At 33.7% G+C, this 20,501-nt stretch overlaps 1 protein-coding gene across 1 annotated transcript; it reads right to left on the reverse strand.

The window, feature by feature from the left end:
- Nucleotides 1–438: 438 nt before the first annotated feature.
- LOC114167086 (nuclear pore complex protein) lies at nt 439–18,859 on the reverse strand. Its single transcript, XM_028052024.2, has 24 exons — nt 18,577–18,859; nt 17,270–17,628; nt 16,783–16,852; nt 14,621–14,736; nt 14,047–14,078; nt 13,846–13,971; nt 12,420–12,578; nt 11,018–11,110; nt 10,769–10,936; nt 9,843–9,938; nt 8,766–9,001; nt 8,629–8,686; nt 7,980–8,068; nt 6,417–6,548; nt 6,083–6,205; nt 5,150–5,248; nt 4,875–5,063; nt 4,310–4,484; nt 4,048–4,204; nt 3,716–3,915; nt 3,147–3,288; nt 1,612–1,772; nt 1,237–1,353; nt 439–740 (listed from the first exon to the last, which is right to left on the reverse strand). The coding sequence occupies exons 1-24, from the start codon at nt 18,672–18,674 to the stop codon at nt 681–683; spliced, it is 3,255 nt and encodes a 1,084-aa protein (XP_027907825.2). The 5' UTR covers nt 18,675–18,859; the 3' UTR covers nt 439–680.
- Between the last annotated feature and the right edge of the window lie 1,642 nt (nt 18,860–20,501).

The following is a 20,501-nucleotide window of genomic DNA, read 5'->3' on the forward strand; positions in this document are numbered from 1 at the left end:
ACCGCATTGCTGATGAGCCTTTGCTTCATCAACTTTGTCATGGAAATGAAGGACACATTCGGAAAAGTCTTTCCCCTTCTGTCTTCTCACATGTAGAGAAACCAGTTTTTCACTTTCTCCGCAAATCAACTCCACATTTCTCAACAAATCATTGGATACAAATTAAACATTCACTCACCTTTCAAATTTGTGAATAATACACGACTTGAAACAATCAAAGCGTAAGTTTGCAGAAGGTGTCAGTATTGTATTAGATTTGTTATAGGCTGTTTATCATCTCATGTTTCACAACTTTATTTCTTTTCTTCCTCCATATAAAGAGAACCATCGTTATTTTGTAAGAAACTTAACATCAATACAAATGACCCTTCTTTTTTGTATAAATATTAAGCAAATAAAAGACCACCAAGCAATGCGGAAAGGAGAACAATGATGATATATATATAAAACAAAAGACTGATTGAAATAATACAAATTATATACAAGAGGATTTTTTTAACAATTTAAGAACTGGGCAAAAAGCAAAATTCCCGATACACTGTTCATCCTCGCTCTTTCTTCCTAAAGCAAATTAATAACTACATAAACAAGAAAGTGTAAGCGTTTATAGGGCAGTTCATCCTTTAAAAATTTGTAGCTCCAGAAAAGCACCGAACAAAGCTCAGCTCAAGGGTCAGTAATCATTCCTCTGTAATTTCCATTTTGAAGATTGAGTATTCCCTCTCAAACAATAAAAACTCCTACAAGTGAAAAGATAAAAACATCCAGTCAGGCTTAAATTGACAAAATAAGAGCTATTTTTAGTTGCAACTAACATACCAGCTCTAATATTTTTCATGTACATATAATCCAGTGGCTCAATGGCTTACATATCTAGATAGAAATATACGGAATGGACAACTAGGTGTTATGTCGTTATTTCTAAGCAACTTATGGCACCATGTGATAATGAAATTGACGAAAAGTCAATAACAAGTTCTATGAGCTAGAAGTCAATTTCATTTTTTTCATACTTTTAATATTAAAATGGGCGTCTAAGTAACATTAAAAAATGGCAAAAAATGTCTTGTCTGTCTTCCTCAGTTACTCCTGTGCGCTATAGTATAGCCAATAATGAAAACCATATAACTAGGTCTCATGAATCCGCGCAAACATAAAAGAGGCTAATAGACGAAGGATGAAGTTTAAAGCATAGAGCCTAACGTTTCTTTGAGAATCATGAAACTATAATCTTGCCTGTAATTGTTGTTGACTAAACAAGTGAAGAAAGTCAGTTTCCGGACCGCCAACCAGCTCTATCAAAGTATCATGACAGTCAGGCACGACTCCCGACCCCATTAGAGAAACAGAGACCTGTTGGTAAGACAGAAGTTGAAAATAATAAAACTCTGAAAATTCCAAAAAAAGTTAAAAAAATATAAATCACTGTGAACATATTTTATCTAGAAACAATTGACTACTCAACTAATTAATGATACCCATTTGATTAATTACTCCCGAGTGATTCAATGAACTCCCATTGGAAAAATGATCAACAGTTCAGTTTGAGTTTTAGCAGTTTACATCCACAAAAAATGTAAATATATACGTCAGTACAATCTGTTGACTTACTTGCATGCAACGAAGAATGACTTCTGGAAGGCAGCACCTACGACAAAGTCCTTTCACTATGTAGGTTGCCGGGCACTCTAAGGTGCCATCTTTGTCAGAATACCAAGCATCCAAACGGGATATCTCCATTGTAACTCCAGCTTGAAACCGAGGAAGCTCACCTGTGATAAGGAAATAAAGTTACAGGATGTTCTACCCATTTGTCACAGGTCTCTGATTGTAACTCAAGCTTAAAAATGGTATGATCCAGTATTATATTCCATGGAAGAAACAAATATAACAATAATAGTCTTATAACAATAAATTTCAAATCAGAAAACACTTATATTTTAAATTTCTCTCAATGACCGCCTAATCCTGAAAGCTTTAAGCCTATAGGTGTTTAGGCAGTTTATCCCAAGAATGGTTTTTATATTTCTTACAAAACCTTTCACGGAACAGCTTCTTAGGCTTGGAACATGAAAACAAAGACCCAGCGTACCATTCTTTGTCAACAATGTAGAATGGAAGTAACAGCGAAGTCACGCTACTGATTATCTGGTCAACAAAAAGGCTTCAAATACCATGTTATGGACTGGCTCTTGATAAAAACAAGTATAGAGCAGACCAAGACAGGGTTTAATAATTTTTAGAAATTCCAAATTCTAGGTGTGTACTGAATTACATAAGGTCGATGTCACAGGAAGGGATTCCCAACCAAAACACTACAGTTACTTTTCAATTAAGGTTTCGGAAGAAAAAAAAAATCATATTTCTATGTGGTTTTAAAATCCTAGATAATATTAATCACTATTTTTTCAATTATATTTTATTAGTTATTCTACACACTAACGAGTTTAGAGAAACTGAAAATTGAAAGAGAAGAAGGTTCTCTTATTTGATTTTATTTTCAGAACCACTCAACAAAATTGTCAAGTATTTTTTATAGTAGAGACAAGCAGTTCTTCCTGTAACATATAAGACAGCTAGAATAACTAACTACAGCTGGCAAACACTAATCTATTGCTTCACAAATAATCCATCACGCACTTACCATAAAAAAAATAAATTATAGACAAATCTAAAATTAAAACCAGACCAAATATAAACCACTATTGTACCTATCATTAACTATTTACTCACACGCTTTGAATATTTCAATTTCAATTTAAATGCACCAATAAAAGCTATGTTTAATAAGAGTAATGATATATTAATTAAAATAGGCATATTAATAAATTTAGTAGATAATTTATATAAATAAGGCTATCAATTAAATTTTTTAAATTTGTGCAAAATAATTACACTTAAAAAGGAATAAAGTGAATAAAAAAATAGTAAGAAAACGAGAAATCGCAAAGCTTTAACCCAACTTTAAGATAAGGACTCCACAACTGAAGATCAATCAATAGATTAATCTAACTTAAATGTCTTTGCATATTTATTTGGAAAACTCCCTTAATTCACTGTATGATATCAAGATAGGGGAGGGATTTTAATGACAGGTGACACCTTATAGTTCATGAAAGCTAGCCGTTATTTAATAAAATTTCTACCTTTGAAACCAGAAGCCAGGATGGTGCCAAGAATACCACCATCATTGAGCTCATGCGGTTCAAGTCCATCACTAGCAATAGCTATGCAGCGAAGAACAATATCAACACAATAACTGTCCCTTGAAGATATGGAAACATTCACCTGCAAAATTAATAGATCGTAAACATGGAAAAGCCAGTCAATATAACAGTTATCCAAGAGAACAAGGGAAGCTTGACAACGCCAGTCCATATAATAATTATCATTGCAAGGTACACCATTCATCAATTAGAGACATATTAAGCAAATTTAATTTTTGGACCCAAGAAAATCTTTGAATTAAATGATTTGCTCTTAAGTATTTTCTGCTGTTCTTGAAACAAACATTTGTTTTTAAATTATAGGGGCTCATTACACACTTAAAGATTCCCAGAAAATACAGGGGCAAAGCATGTAACTTCTCTTTTGAAATAAATGGTTCAAGAAACAAAAGCATATTTGTTGGCTTAAGCATTCAAACAGGAATAAATGGTTCACGAAACAACAGTATATTTGCTGGCTTAAGCTGTCAATGGTTGAAAAAACATACCATTAATTGTCGATTTAAGACAACCTCGTCACCAGCTGAAGAGTAGAGAGCACTCGTAAGTGTAGTACAAACCGTAGCATCTGGACACAAACACTCTCCAGATGGCAGGCAGAGCATTGCTGTTGCATGAAGTTCAAGGAAAACTGGTTCAGCTGATTCATACATACGATCAGTTGAAGCCAACCAAGGTGTCTCTTTTCCTACATAAAGGAGAATTACAAGTCTATTAAAATGTCAATGTACTAAATAATTTTGAAACATGAGCAGAAGTTTCACAATCAAATATATTGCTAAAACATTAGATTTTTTAACAAGGTTGTGAACTAACTCACTTTGTAGCAATGAAAGGGATGCATTCAGTGTTTCCTTGGCAGCGGAAATGGACCTTTCCTTTTCCTCTAGTGATAGTTCAGTGACTGGAACCTCTGCATTCTCCACTTCAATTTTAAGCCAATTCCGGTAGGTTGCATCACAAGAGTAATACTCACGCTAGTTGAATGTAGGACAAATATAAATGTTAAGTGCTACAATCAAGTCAGAAATTATGGGATTGACGTTCCAAAAATTAAAGTATGAAAGCTTAGTTTGGCATACCCAGTCTTGGAACTCCCTCAGATCCTCAAAAACATTATAATCCTCAGAGGTCTCAAGAGTTTCTGCAAGCTGTTTTAAGGGTTCAGCAAGAAAGCCAAGTACTGTGTGGGCACCTATCGGCATTGCTGGCACTCTCCACATAGAAATCAAAGCAAACTCCCTGAACAGTATGTTGCTAGAGAGGGACGAAAAGGGTTGCAAAACTCAGAAGGAGGGGTAAAACTAAATTGCAAGAGAAAATAATGCAAGGAAGAATTAAAAATTCTGACATAGAAGTTATATACAAAAACAGCCGACAGGAGGACAGGAAAGATCAGATTCTTTTAATAAACCTTGAAAATTAAAAGAATAATATTCCAACAAAGGCATCTTTCTCACTAGGTGGGTTCATATGTTGAGTACAAAATAAGAATTGAGACAAGATATTGCAAACATCTGTATAGAAACTGGAGGTGAAAGATCAAACATCATTGACAGGTTTCAGTACTTTCAATTGCTTAACTTTCACAAACGCAGTTTGTCAAAAAAACCTCATGACGAGACATTTAGTAGATGCATTATTTACCTATGAACCAGTGCTCGAACAAGAAGCTTTTTACTGACATCTTTGACATTTGTAATTGTTGATGGTGGTGTAAAGCAAAGCCATTGGATAACTTTAGCTTTCTGAAGACTCTGCAGTCTGTGTTGTTCTGCAACATCTGATAGGTTATCGTATTTACCAGCCTTGATCTCTCGCGATCTCAACAAAATTCTGTTCCAAGTGAATATATTATGAAAAGGAATAGCTTCCTTCCTATGTACATAAAAGATTAGATTCTAAATCAACAACTTACATACCTCTCAATAATGTCTTCAAAATTTCCCTTGGAATCATCCAGAGAAGAAAATGGTAAATATTCCATAGCAGAAAGGAATATCTTGTATTTGACATGTACACTGTTTAATTAAAACAAACATCATAGTTGTTAGAAATCAACGAGGAAATAGTGGGGAAAAACAATTTTAATGCTTGACTGAAAATTAACCCAAAAAGGAGAAAGATCTTTGCTCTAATACAAAAGATTTCTCTCACACAATTGTTCGCTTCCTTAGTTCACTTAACATAATTCCCTGAACAACCCCCCTCCCAAATTCCCCCTATTTGTTTATCTAGCTAACCAACTATTAGCCAAGACTAAATACTTCACCCCTACATTATACCAAGCAGGTTAACTTTCTGCCCTTGATAGAATATTAGGATTACAAACATTTTACAGGCACAACTGATGACTAGTGTTCGGTGTATTTGGATTGTGACGTACTCATTCAGCACTTTTTTCCATTCACCTCTTTTTACAGGCTTGTTTCACAGTCCTCTCGAAGTTACAACTCACGGTTTTATTTAAGTGATTTCATTTAAGTATGATGAAAAGGACAGGTTTGCTTTTTGACTAAATGCTCTTCACTGTTGCTTTTTTCTGCTTTAGAAAAATATCTTCAACCCTCTTTCTTTGTACTTCTTTTCCCTTGTAGTGAACCCTTTGTCTACACTTACTTTAAAAAATAGATAAATATGATGTCCAAAATCATGAATGTCCATACTTGCCAGTTACGAACTTTCATGTTAATATTCAAATTATACTCTGACAGAATCACCATGAAGCATATAACAAGAACAGAGATTAGATCCACATCAACAAAAGAAGGAAGTTAGATTAACAACAAATATGGTGACATGATTAATGCAAAAGGAAAAAAAAGAATGGGTAACAATATATGAGTCCATATTACCTGCTGTGCAGCCTAAGCTCCATCATGTGTACAAAGAGATCAATGCAACGGTGACATGCAAGCTGAGAAGCATATATGCCCACCAACTCTTCATGCTCCTTTGAAAAGAGAAATAGGGCATACCTAATGTTTTTCAATTCCAATAAATGAATATAACAAACTAAATTTTCATTCAACAACACAATATACTTAAAATTATGTCAAAAGTTACAGACTAGGAAGTCATGCAACAAGCATGAAAGCTAAGGTAATGTCTAAATATAGTGTGACCATCTTCCATGTAATATTATTTGAGAGAAAAGGAGTAGAAAGAACATTATACAAAATTACTTACAAGTGCAAAATATTATCACCAACACTTAGAATCTTGTCCTTGAAGGTGTCCTTCATTTCCTCAGCTAATAAATATCGAAGCACAAGGACCAGATGTGCACCAAATCGTATCATTTGAGGATCTCCACACGGCCTGTGAGAGTGCACAAAATCACTTGAGATAAAAATAGATTTAAAGTGAATCTGAGAGAGAGTTTCATATTTATAATATCTTTAGATACATCAGATACAATGAACATAAGAGAATTCTAGAAGACATTTCTAGGAACTAGTTTCAGCACAAAGCACATAGAACCTAATAATAAACCCTATTAAAGATCATTTATTCTAATAAAATCTTTTGGTCAACAGTATCCCCATTAAGAGATTTACAGTTTATAAAAATAAATACCCTTAAGTGGGCCCATCCAGCCGTGGCCCAACTATTTCCTCCTAAAATACACTAGCTCAATCACAGGTCTGCCATCGGCAGTGTAATTTCATAGGCTCCCGTAAGATGGCAGTAGTGAATTGGGTTTTCCAAGGCAGCTCATTGTGGTTGCTTTGGACACTGCAAAATGGCATTGTGCAACAGCAGACCCATGCTTTGTTGTGAGGAAGAAAGCCTTGGGTCAGTAGGAAGAAAGGCTTGGGTCAGTGTGATCCAACCCAGGGATAGTGTATTGAATGAAAAATTGATACTAAAACGACATGTATATGGGTACAGAAAAACTCAAAGATGCAGCTGGTAATTTATTAATGAGATAAACTGCAGTAATGAAAGCATGATCCCAATACTTCAGATGTAAGGAGGTTTGGCTGAGAAGAATGACAAAGCGAAAGATTGACATTTTAAGAGAAAAATCCAAGTGAATCTTGAATATATGAAAAATTGTTGGAAGATAAAACAGGAGCAGGTCCCCACAAATCACATTAGACATGCTCAAAAGGTAATTTATATGCAGTAAAAGAATGTAGGGAAGTTTACTATTTAATTTCTTAAAGAGGAAATTTTGTAATTTAGAGAAGCAGACACTACGAAGATAGAGGTAACATACTTAAATAAAGCAAAACACAGAGCAAGCACAAAGAGCACATCAATAGAACAAACTTTCTAACAGGAAAGAAACTCCAGGTAAACTCAGGCTCCATCCAGTTGGTCCAAACAAATACAAAAACCAGTATACAGTTATAATACCATATCTCCAAATCCAATAAAATATTCCATAGTCACCCTCCTGAAATACTCTTCAATAAATTTTCTAGACACTACACACTAGTAAGATATCATACTATAGAATTGAAATATTTACTCGGGAGAGTTATACCTATAAAACTCAATACTCATACTAAAAAACATAATATTTCTACAATATATCCATTATTCAATTACAAGCTCCAAGTAATCCCACATGATATTCTTACAGTAATACATGTATGAAAAAGAATTACTGTCATGTGTCTCTGTCAGGTTCCATTAAGGGGCCCATTTGGATAGCAATTGGAAAAAACTTTTAAAAATTTGTTTCATATAAAGATTTTAACAGGTTTCATCTAATGCCGAAAGAGCTGTAACAACACTTACCTAAATACATTCTGATTATCTTCAGTAGGAGCTATCCATGACCATATAAGGTCTAGTACGCGTGGTATGTCTCCTAGCATTAAAGTCATCTGTCAAAAATATACAGTAAGTTAAAGAGAATTAAAAAAGTAACATTGTTCTGTCTGCACCACCAAGTTTCTTTGATGTAATTAAAATTAAAAAGGAAGCTAAAGATCATCCTTTGAGTAAAAGGCTCTATATCTTCTCATCAGCAGCCACAGGTTAAAATATAGTTGGAATTAAAAAATCCAAAGTTTGCATACCCCTTATGAAATGTTTGAATATGAAACTGTTAGGTTTCTTGGTTAAAAGGAACCAGAAAAGCAAAAACGTACCCTCAGGCTTACTGGATATACCTCATATTATTGCTTTTTAGGAGACAAGAACAGAAAGTTTATAAAGGATAATGTTCCCTTTCCCCAGGATTACACTGAACCTCTCAACAACACCCAAAACAATCTCACAAAACGTCCCCACACCCAAGGAACCCTCCTATATATAGACTTTCTTAGAAAGTCTTACCCTCCTCACGAACTAAACAACTGACTACCTACCTTTTCACAAGTTTTCTCCTAACATAAACATTCCATTTCCTATCAGAAACAATTTAAAAAATGACAAAAATTACCTGAATTTGTCGTTGTTGCTCCTTGCATTGTCTAGTAACAGATTCATGGATCATTTCCCTAAAACGGAAAGCAAACAGATTTGTAACATATAACAACCATAGCAAAGTCTAAAAAGAAAAAAGAATTACACAACTACCCTGAATGAAGTTTTTGAAGAAGAGATGAGAGCTGTCGAGGTTGTTGATTCAAAACTTGAATTGGCCAATTTTCAGGTCCATTAGAAGGCTCAAAAGAAGCATCGACACGTCCAGGGCTTCCATCAATTACATCTCCAAATGTTCTAAGTTGATCAACTCCCCCTGGCTGTGAACGAGTGATTTCCAAGTCCACTTGCACATCTAGCCAAGACTTTGCCATTGCCCAGCATGCTGACTGCAACGTTAGGTGTTACACTGTAAATAAGGCTTCCAACAATGATAATGCAATGGAAAAAACTAAACAAAACAGTTCTTCAGATTCACATATGAGTGAAACACATTAGAATCTATCATTCAAAGATTAACTATGTCTATCACGTAGGCATATTTCACCCAAACTCTAACCGATTTAAATCCTGCCACTCAGACATGTTTAGTGGGGATCAAAATCCATATCAGCCAAGTTGATGCACCCACCCAGAAGTATTAATGTCCTATAAAAACTTCAAATATTCCCCATAGTTTGTTTCTCAATTCTTTTATAGAAAGTAAAATAAGAAAATCCTTAATATGAACAGAAGAGAATGCAAGAGAAACTTGGAGGATATAGAGTCATTCATAGAGAATAAAAAGTAAAACAACAGAATATGTATTTACAACAAATAACAGCAGGTCATGCAATGTTATCCCATTTGTAAGAATTCACCACCTCTCATGATTATTATCCAGCACCTCTTATTCTTACAAACATGTCTTCAAATTTAGAATATACTGCTTGTTTAGCATTTATATGTGTGTTATATGTCTTGACTCTGTCCGATTTGCAACAGTAGCATTCTACTATCCTGCTAAAGCATTTTAGGGGTCAACTGCTACGCACCACTATATGGGATTGATAACTACGTTAAAGGACTAAACACCAGTTTAATGAATTGTTACAGCAAAGTAGCTTGTTTTTAGTCCCATGATGGTGCCATGGCATGCCAGTATGCTCCTAGAATGCATATTCTCGATATCTATGGATGAAAGACAAGAAACTTCCACAACAATTATAAGAGAGAGAGAGAGAGAGAGACCTCCCAGTCATTGCAGAGTGGAAGCATCCGTTTAAGGTTGCTACACTGGGCTGCATATACAGCTGCTTCACATTTCCCTCCTTGCTCTGCTATTTTCTGGAAAACAAAAGTGCAATTAGGAGGTTTTCATTTTCAATGAACCAAAAATAGTTTGAAAATGTCATAATAATGAAATAACTTCATGAAATGGTAAAAAGAACCTAAAATCTAAAAAGTTGACAGCACGGAAAAAATGGTGAAAAAAGGGAGGGAAGAAAGTTTATTTTGAAGATATCTTATACACTCATATTACATTCATTCCCAAAATGTTAAGGATTATTTGGCTAACATATTCAGCATGATCTAATAATATTTCTTCAAACCAGCCAGGCTGTCAATAACTATGGGATCTATATTCTTTTTAAAATTTTGTGAGTATCAGTATCCACCAGAGTATAATTTTTTATTATTGAATGTCCACAGTCTATTTCTAAGCAAAATTACAAAATTCAATTCGTATACTTTAAATAAAAAATATTTTTGTCTCTTAATAAAAAAGGTAAAAGCAATTTTATAAAAAAAATAATTATTTTCCTGTCCAATGTTTCTATAATCATCATAATAAAATATCATCCTATTATCTCATACGACACAATACCTTCTAAAATGATACATCAAATGCTATATAGCGTTAAAAGTTATCGTACTTTATCAATCAGGCCTTATGATGTGAAATTCCAATCATGTCCAACGAATTTTTTAGGAAGAACCGATTCAGATATATACAAGCTTTACCCAAGAGAGCAGATTAGGCATAAAAAATTCCATTTCCAATAATCAAACTTTTAAGTAAAAATTTGGGGAGGAAGATGCCAAAACACAGGTAGCACAAACATCAATAAAACAACAAAGAAGATTGGTTGATCAGTGCAAACACAGAACCCTACCTCTGATGCACAATATGAAGCCCATTTCCAAAGATGCCACTGATGACCAATACCACTTTCAAATTCAACAGCTTGCAAAGTTCTATTTTTACCATTCTTGACCAGAACTTCAACAGAAGGAAACTGGTTCAAGCCTCCAAATGGGTAAAGAGAAGAAGCTCTCCATGGCTGCCAAAATAACAAGATGCTAAAATGTGAAGCATAGACTAATGAAGTCCATAAACTTATCAGGGTCAAAGTTATGGTCACCTGTCCAGCAGACCGGCAAAGTCCACAAGCCTCTTCTAGCCTTCCAGCCCTTAAAAGAGTCCACACATCTTCTAGAAGAGATTCATCTTGTTTCTGTATCAAACAAACAAAACATCATTGACATACTACATTGTGAACTAACCAACTAGGAGAGTGCACGCACCCTCACTATTCTATGTCATCATCAATAATTAGGAAATTACAACCTAGTATAAAATAGAATATTCTATCATTAGTCTTGCCAGCATCTCCTGGGCTCATTTTGGCCCTTGTCTTCCTGGATGTAGTAACATGGACAGTCGATCAAGGCTATCTCCTCACAGCATAGCGTTTTAACCCTCTCTCCTCAAATCTGTTTGTGGCTCTCTGTTCCCTGGAATGGTTTCCATTGTCTCCACTTCCTTTTGTGCAACTCCTACTATTACCATTACAAAACTCAACTAGAAGAACTTGTTATCCTAGGTTTCGTCCATGGAGTAATGGTCCCTTGGTCAAGGATGTGATCATTTGGAAAAGAAAGTTAGTGTTGTGCCGAATGAATATAAACCTCAGTGGTGTGATGTTTTACGGAAATTAGTTAAAAACGAGATCTTAGAGATACTCAAATCCTTTAAGACACACTCTTTTTTGGAAAAAGGTATAGGATATTTTTGCTACTAACATTCAAGATCTCTTTGATGTGAATCAAAGGGTAGCTTCTCTTACACAGACCAACAAAAATTGAAGGATTGAAGAGATTTCTTGTGGCTGATTCATTGGAGGATATCAACAAAAAACTTGACAAATTACAGATGGTTCTAGTTCGGAGAAGTCTACACTCAGATTTGATCATGTACATGACCAAATTTTAGCTGGTGATCAAATTCTTTCAATCAACAGCTTAATCAAGTTCCTACCTTGTTAAAAGATGAAAATTCAGTTGATGTTATTGAAACATCAGCAATAGCAGCAGCTGAAGCTATTGATACAAAAGGCTTCAGATCAATTACTAGACAACATGAACTGCTTATCATATATTTTACATCTGACATAATTTATAGCTACAAAAGCTTTCCTTCAGGGATTTGTTACCAATAAAAGGGTGAGTGTTTTTAGTACAGCATAATTGAATTAACAAATAAAAAATCCATGTATTAAAAATTACAATATAACAGATACTACCCAAACCTAGCATAAGTTTGCTGAGTTGTCAGTACAGTTATTAAAAATATGGAATGCAGATTGCTTAAGAAAGCAATTTGTTTATGAACTAACAATGAACATAAGCGCAATTAAATTTCTGAAGGAACAGTCAAAAGCTAGTAATATACAAGACAAATAAATAAGCATATCCATTAGTATAGATCATAGGCAGAACCAAGTTAAAGGTGCAAAAGAATTGCAAGCAACGATTGTCCAATACCTTGTCATCAGGTAAAAGAATAGCATTTTCACGAGTTGGGGCGTCAAAGTCCAAGTGATGAACAACATTCATGTCAAGAGTTCCTCTCTTCAGGTAACGTTGAGTATGATGCCAAACTCCACAGTTAGGGAGATAACTACCCACATGAGATCCACGCACCTGCATGAATATAGGAAGAATCCAAAACAGTTAATGTTTAATCAAACAGTGATATTTATGCAAATAAAGTAAAACAATATAAACTATTAAATGGAGATAGTTGACTTTCACTTGAAAGGTGGACTTCCAACAAAGCTACAAGCTAACAGTGTATCAAAAGGTGATTTCTGTATACCTAATCAAAAAACAAAATGACTTCCAATTCTATACTAACCATAACTTGAGCCACCAATTAATTTTTTTCTTTTATAGCAAGTAATGTCTGCCACATCATCGAACTTTTAGTTTAATTTACAATAGTGAGGCAATGATAACTCTTAGAAAATGTGGGTTTTAGAGATAGCTCACTCACAAAAGGTTTACCTACTTATTTACTATAATTTGGTCATATATCTAATCAATATTGGATCTTCAACACACTCTACCGTGTCAAGAACTGAACATCTCACATGAGAATAAATATTTATAGATTGTCTGCTAGCAACCTAATAACATCTAAATATTAATGGATTGTCCCCTAGCAACCTAATAACATCTAAATATTTATGGATTGTCCACACAACATGAATAACAAACCTCGCTAAAATAGGTCCTGATAACATCTAAGAAAGTGTAAGTTTTAAGCATAACTCAACCTAACAAATTCAATTGATAAGTGAAATTTGAATCCACCAATGTATTATAATCTAACTATATGCCGGAATCTCCAAAGTTAATCTAACAATCATAGTTTATGAACACTTGTATTTCTTCACAAATACAGGGAACCAAAGTTTTATTTATGCTGACGTTTGTTATTTAACTAATAATTCTTTAGTGCATTTGCATGAAGTGGAATACTTGCTTTTTCAAGGGTTTCTCTATCCAATCAGGTGAACACATTGTTTCTTGACTTAATATCTTCACCTCTCCCAAATTATCCTTTCTTGTTCACTGCCTAACTTTTATTAATAAAAATAGCACCCTACAATACTAAGGACGATTACACTTTTATTCATGGAATCATTTAAAAAGTAAAAGTGTTCAATTTTGATACAACATTATAGTAAAAAATTATTCTGTTGACCAATAAGAAATTATCAATACATATGGTTTTTTTAAATAATTATTACAAAAGTCAAGAATTATCAATTATATGATAATCCATTATTACATGATAGTGTAAAAAAAATTTCATCGTTAGTGTGTCCAACAAAATTGAAAATAAAAATAAAAAATATTATAAGTGAAAAAAGCAAAATTCCATGCAGAAATATCCAAAAGCTACCTTCGCTTCCAAGTCAAGTGCTTTGGAAGCTAAACCTTCTAACCATTGGACTATCCGAAGGCATAATTGAGCTGTATGATCCTCCGCAACAAACTCACAAGCCACCACATGTGAGGTTCCCGACACCTGTGATAAGTTAGTAAATTTAAATAAGCCCATTCCTAGAGGCAGTTAAATAAAGTAGAATCACACAAGTATTACCAGTATTTGATCTTTAGATAGTTCTTCAGTCACTGAAATATAAAAAAACACTATCAGAAAAAAAAAACATAAAAAAAATCCAAAGACAAGGCCGCAATTAACTTGTGGGAAAATGAACTATGGCTGTAGAGCCACTCAATTTCATGTCTCTCCTATAACAATATAGCAAGTATTTAAAGGAACTTACAGACTATTTATATATATATATATATATATATATATGGGGGGAATTATTTCCTTTGGAGAAAACTTTGGAATTCTTTATCTAGTTAGTAGTGAGCTAGTGATAAATAGAATAGGCTCTCCCAACAAGCAAATTATATCTCAAGATCAAGATGAAGATATCATTAAATACCACATTGAGTTTTCCTTATATTTCAAATTCAAAATTATCATAATCAAATGGGAAGCCTAATCATCGAACGAGTTGATTCAGTAAAAAAGAACACTGTCAGTGAATGAACTGATTTAAGGAAATAGATTTATATAACCAAAAGTAAAAACACAACATAGGTTAGAGACACAATAGATACTTAAAACCCCAAAAATATATGGTTTGTTTGAGATATATTTCCTTTCCCATAGAGGAACCACAAGAGAGACCATGTTGCCGCCTCATCAAGCAAAAGTTGAGCCTTCTGCCTCATCAATTTGTCCTCAACAACACGATGCCTTACATTCAAACCATACCTACAACAGAAAGGCCACAATAATATTAAAATCAAAGTTTTTTTGCAATTAACAAGTACTCGTACTATACTTCTCTGGTCTATACACTATTCAGTGTAGTTTAAAAGTTCAATTTAATTCTCATTTTTCATTCATATTTCTTAACAAGTAACTTTAAGTTTAACTTAACTTTATCAAATCAGCTTATAAACCCACTCATACATTATAATTTATTCATAATTCTAGCCAAAATGGGATTTCCAACACTCTCTTGCACTGAGAACGGAACATTGCGAGCATGGGACTAAATATTTGTGGGTAGTAAAATAGCGGGTGATACGATGGATCTAATAGATCTTGCTTAGATGGGTTTTGATATCACCTTTGAAAGTGAATTTTAAATGTAACTCAACTTCATAAAACCGACTTATAAGCTAAGGGTAACACCTGATTATATACTATAATTTGGTCATATCTCAAGTTGATATGAGATTTCCAATAATATTTTTATTTAAGAATTCATTAGGGAAAGAAAGAGAAACACATTCAGAATGAGAACAAGAGTCCTTCTAAAACAGCCGAGACAGCTAACCAAAGAAGTGTGCATCAATCACAACAAACCTCCTCTTTAATAAGTAAAGATGAGTTTACACATCAAGTTAACAAAAACAAAAAATCCAATACTACTGAATATCATCCATGTTTTTAAACACTACAAAAATAACAATAGCTCTAATACGAGAGTAATAACAGTTAATATCCTAGTTTCTGGAAGTTTTAACAAGCAACATATTTCTATACCCTATGTTCACCTCAAATTTACAAACAGAAAAAATTCTAATCTTGCAAAGGAACAGTAGTAACTTATGCATAGAAAAATATTTTTCTTATTCAAACATCCCCTATAACTTTCAGTTATATGGTATAGATTAAAATGTGATCTTTTAGGAAGAAAAATGTAAAATATGAGCCACATTGTGCAAGGAGGCTATCAATGGTGGAATATGGCAGAAGGACAAAATTTCAACTAATAAACATGTCATCTATGGCACAGCTGTACTGGGCCTCCCTTCACAAAATATCTATAGTGGAGGGGTTGAAAAACACCTTGTTATAGCATTATGGTCGCACCCACAAGAGTTATTTAACAACATTAAATCTATGAACTAATTTTTATGAGTAATGAAAATCTTCCTAAATGCATCTCAGAATAAATCCCTACTTCTCTGTATAAACTTGAGAAAACCAGATGGAAATCACACAGATATTTATGCATGCTACTGGTAACCAACAATTACCAGCTAAGATTAGAAGAGGCTGGCAACTGTGATGACTACCAACTATAACTACCTAATAGATCAGCAAATTATCTGAGACTAGCTAGATGTTATAGCTATAAAAATTAAATATAACACTGAATATACAATCATCAGTAACTCCAGAGAAATTCATAGTTTTTATTATGTCTCTATATAGAATTAATAAAAATGTCACAATTTACAATAGTAACTTGGCAGCATCATAAACTAAATAAGTAAAGGTAGATACCGAAAGACAGTTCCTAACCAGTCCAAGGCATCAACAGGAAGTAAAAACTAACATAATTCCTAAATTATATATATATATATATATATATATATATATATATATATATATATATATATGTAGAGAGAGAGAGAGAGAACACTATTAAAATAGAGGAAGATGGGCAAAGAGATGGAGGGCAGGAAATCTTAAAACCTTCAACCAAACAACAAAAACAGCCAAATCCAATAAAACAAGACCACCAAAAAGAGCTCTCTGGTTTCTCAACAAATTCAGTTAAAAACAAATCTTGAACGAATATGCATAGATTCTGAAGAGAACCACAGTAAACAAACTAACCATAATAAATAAATAAGAAAATAACAAAGTATACAACAATGTAAAATGAAAAAAGAATGAAGTCCATCCATCGATCCCCAAGACAACAAGAACACATGTCATAGAGCTTTATATAAAAATTAAGTAAAAATATTGCTTACAGTTTCATATGCAAATATTTATGTTGTCTAATAGCAAACAAACCTTATAGACTCTGAAACATTTCGACATGCATTCTCGACTCTTAGTATTAGATCAGCAATAGGCATCAGTCCTGTAAAATAAAAATACAATAAAAATTACACAATTTCTTCTTCTTTTTTGGGTACAGAATGATAACAAAAAATTGCATTTGCACCAATAAAATTCATTCTTCTCCAAGGAGAAATGGGAGCAACTAAAATGCCCAGGAAATAAACAGGCGAGCTTTACTTTTACTTTGTTAATAATACAAAGTTTAATTATTAACAGAGAAAGAAATAGTGTTCATCTTGGTATCAGCCACTATGCTCCAGCAGATTCCAAACAAATAAGAGCAAAAGATAAAAAAAAAAAAAGGCTCCCTTATTTGGAATTTCAAGCTTCAAAGCAATAATTTTGTATCCACATTTACAGAAATGAGAAAATGAAGATGAATGAAATAATTTTATCCAGGTACTAGGGTACATAAATAAAAACATACTTGCATTACCTTGTAACGAAGAATCAAGAAGAGACGCAAACAAAGTAAATATTGTATCCGCACCATCTCCCAATGTGTCACCCTCTGTCTTACAAGCCTTTAATGAGTGGCGTACAGAATCAAAACCAGCATCCACACCAGGGACACCAGGAACGTCAGTGGACAACCTCCTCCTAGTGGAATATGGTGTCTTCTCTTCCAAGTAATCAGTATCAAAACTCTCAACCTCTTGCTTAATATTTTCAAGAACAAGTGCTGCATTAGTAGGACTATGGATGCTTTGGCCATCATATAACAACCCAGTTTCACTCAACTTGGAAGCCGAGTTGTCCAGTGGGATTGAAGCACCTGAACTTGAGTGCCTCTTCCTGCAAAAATTGCATTATAAAAAATTGACACAAGTTTACAGAATACATTAAAATCCAAGCAGGACAACATTTTGCAGCTAGAAAAGACGTAAAGATGAAGCAATAGATTAAATCACCATGTTCTCTAAGTGTTTTAAATGGTGGTCAGCCCCAAAGGAGCTGTAGTTGAATAGCCACTTCTTTGAGAAAAAATCATATAGTTTATATAATGCATTCTATATCCAAAAAAATTCCGATGGTTCCATATAACATTTCACACACCAACCCTCCACAATACAAAAAATGCAGTTCGATTACTCAAGAGATGAAACCACAACAAATGTAGGCGAATTTAACAGCTTCATAACATGCAGTCGTCCTTCTCCCTGCCAACTCTATCCCAGTCATTACTCAAGACAATATCAGAGCGTCATTATAAGCTTTCCTCTAGTCAATACTTCAACACTAACCTCACTGTTTGGCTATCCCGATGTTTAGACGAACTTGTCCGTAGGCTAAAATTAGTCTATCAACAAGTTTAAATGCAAAATTTAGAAAAAGTTTGATGAGAGAGAGCTACATCTTAGTGTATGCAAACTAATTTTAATTTATGGAGAAGTACATTTCCATTTTTTTTCTTCCCCTTTCTCTCCTGGAAGTCGTACAAAGAAACTTGCCCAGACAAATCCCAAAACAACTAAAACTATTTCAAGTGTTCAGATTCGAAAAAACTTTCGACACGAACTATTGATGTGAACTTTTTGCCCCTTTTTTTCTAATTAACAAACTCAACTTAAACCTGCTCGACTGGTGAGAGGCATAAACCCTAATTGCACAAAACCCCGGCGTCTCCGAAATAAAAGTAAAACATACGGCAATTTGTTAAAATGTGATTAACGAAGAATGAAGTTAATAATTCGTTAATCAGAGAATGACACTAGTTTCAATCGAGAGAATGAAATACGATACCCGTATCTGCGGAACTGCTGTCGCGAAGAGAGATTCTGAGGATCGAAGAAACTATCACCGGGATTCGGTGAAGTGTCCATCGCCATTTCTTCTTCCATTGAAAATTGAGAATTTGAGGTGAGTGAGTAAGTGAGTGAGCTTAAACCCTCACTCTGCGCGGGAAGGTAATGGTGAGGTTCGGCTAAAACCCTTCTTCGTTTACGCTGCGTCTCGTGGATTCAAGTCGCGTCAACTTCACCCTCACAGTTTTCATTCACATTCACGCGCCAATGTTTTTAAAGACTAAACCAAATTTAGCCCTCATTTCACGAATATAATATGTATAGGTTTTGTTTTGAGATTAAATTTACTTATTGTTATTCACTTCAGTCAAAGAAATTCTGTAAAACTCATCCTTTGCATATAAGTTCATAACTAGGTTTTTATAGACATTTGTTGGCTTCGATTGATATTTATTTATTTTATTTAATTATCGAGTGATAAGAAATTGAAAAATTTCCATTCTATAATTTTTTTTCTATAATGAATTACCATTACTTGTAAGACAGGGAAAATGAATATTACCGAATATTTAACCAATCAAGAAGCCATTTTTTTAACTGTGAGACTCAACCGTGAAGAGAATATAATATTTTTGTTATGCAAGCAAGAGAATATCAAGTGTGAAGAATGAGTATAATATTTCGTCGCAATTGTGCAGTGGTTCTAATACAAATAAGGATTCTCATTTATAGTAGTATGCGGTAGTTTTTCATACTTGTATTGTTCTGGGTTTCTATTCTCACTTGTATTGTTCTGATTTTGTTTTAGTTTTCTTTTTATACAGTCGAATTTGTTATTCCAAAGTTTGAAACCACATTTTTAGAATGGATGTGTTTTTTCTTGTTTTGTAATTGACATGTTTTATCTTTTCTCCTATGCTTTTCTGATTTACTTAAATGCGATAATATGTATACAAAAATGTTTTGGCGCAAGTTACTTAGAAAATAAATAAGAAGGTGAATATTTCAGTAATGCACACAATTCATCCTTTCAAAAATAAAGGGGCAATGATTATTCCTCTATATCCTCCAATTTGCAGATTGAGTATTTCATTCCGAACAATAAAAATTCCTACAAGTGAAGAGATAAATAAACATCCAGTGAGACCAAAAATGACAAAATAAGAGCTATTTTTCGTTGCAACCAACATACCTCCTCTATTATTTTTCAAGTACTATAATGCCATTGGCTCAAAACCTAGATGGTTAAAGTGAATTCGTAATTTGTTTGAAAGAATATATTATGCATGTCTATTAGTAGGACTTTGAAAAATAATACTGAATGAAGATAGCATATTTAGTGATCCAAGTTAGGTACGCTACCCTGTTTCTTCACTACAGAAAGACAGAAAAGAGCACAAAGAACAAACACACAACAAATAAATCAAGCTTCCAATATAAATGAAAAAGAAGGATATAAATCCACCTGAGGAGACTCAGCACAAAGAACAAACACACAACAAATTAATCAAGCTTCGAAAATAAATGAAAAAGAAAGACATAAATCCACCAGAGGAGACTCCTGCTTCTGCAGTGTAATGAACGACTGAGCTTTATGGTTGGATATAGAACCTTACATTGGTGAACAGAATTGGAAATACTTTTGACACACAAAAATATCCCTCTAATTATATTTTAAAATTTGTCCTGTAATACATCCTAAAATAACTCATTAAAGTATTAGAAGATATAATGAACAATAAACAAAACCTTCAATATTGCAAGCATTGCAGCTGAATAGCCTACAGGAGGAAAGATCGGATTCTTATGTAACCAAAGAAATTCAAAAATAATATTCCAACAAAACTTTACTCATGAGCATCTTGTGCAGCAAGACTCGCAGATCTTGGTAGAAACCTATAGTCAAAGCAGAAAGTGAAGCAC

Source organism: Vigna unguiculata, chromosome 10, assembly GCF_037176805.1.
Source record: "Vigna unguiculata cultivar grain cowpea cultivar isolate G323 ecotype 2 chromosome 10, ASM3717680v1, whole genome shotgun sequence".
Classification (NCBI taxonomy): domain Eukaryota; kingdom Viridiplantae; phylum Streptophyta; class Magnoliopsida; order Fabales; family Fabaceae; genus Vigna; species Vigna unguiculata.

Coding starts and splice junctions, on each gene's coding strand:
- LOC114167086 (XM_028052024.2), bottom strand. CDS start 18,674: ATGGAAGAAGAAATGGCGATGGACACTTCACCGAATCCCGGTGATAGT. Junction 13,972..14,046: donor TATCTAAAGATCAAATACTG/GTAATACTTGTG, acceptor AACTTATCACAG/GTGTCGGGAACCTCACATGT. Junction 10,937..11,017: donor TTTGCCGGTCTGCTGGACAG/GTGACCATAACT, acceptor TTATTTTGGCAG/CCATGGAGAGCTTCTTCTCT.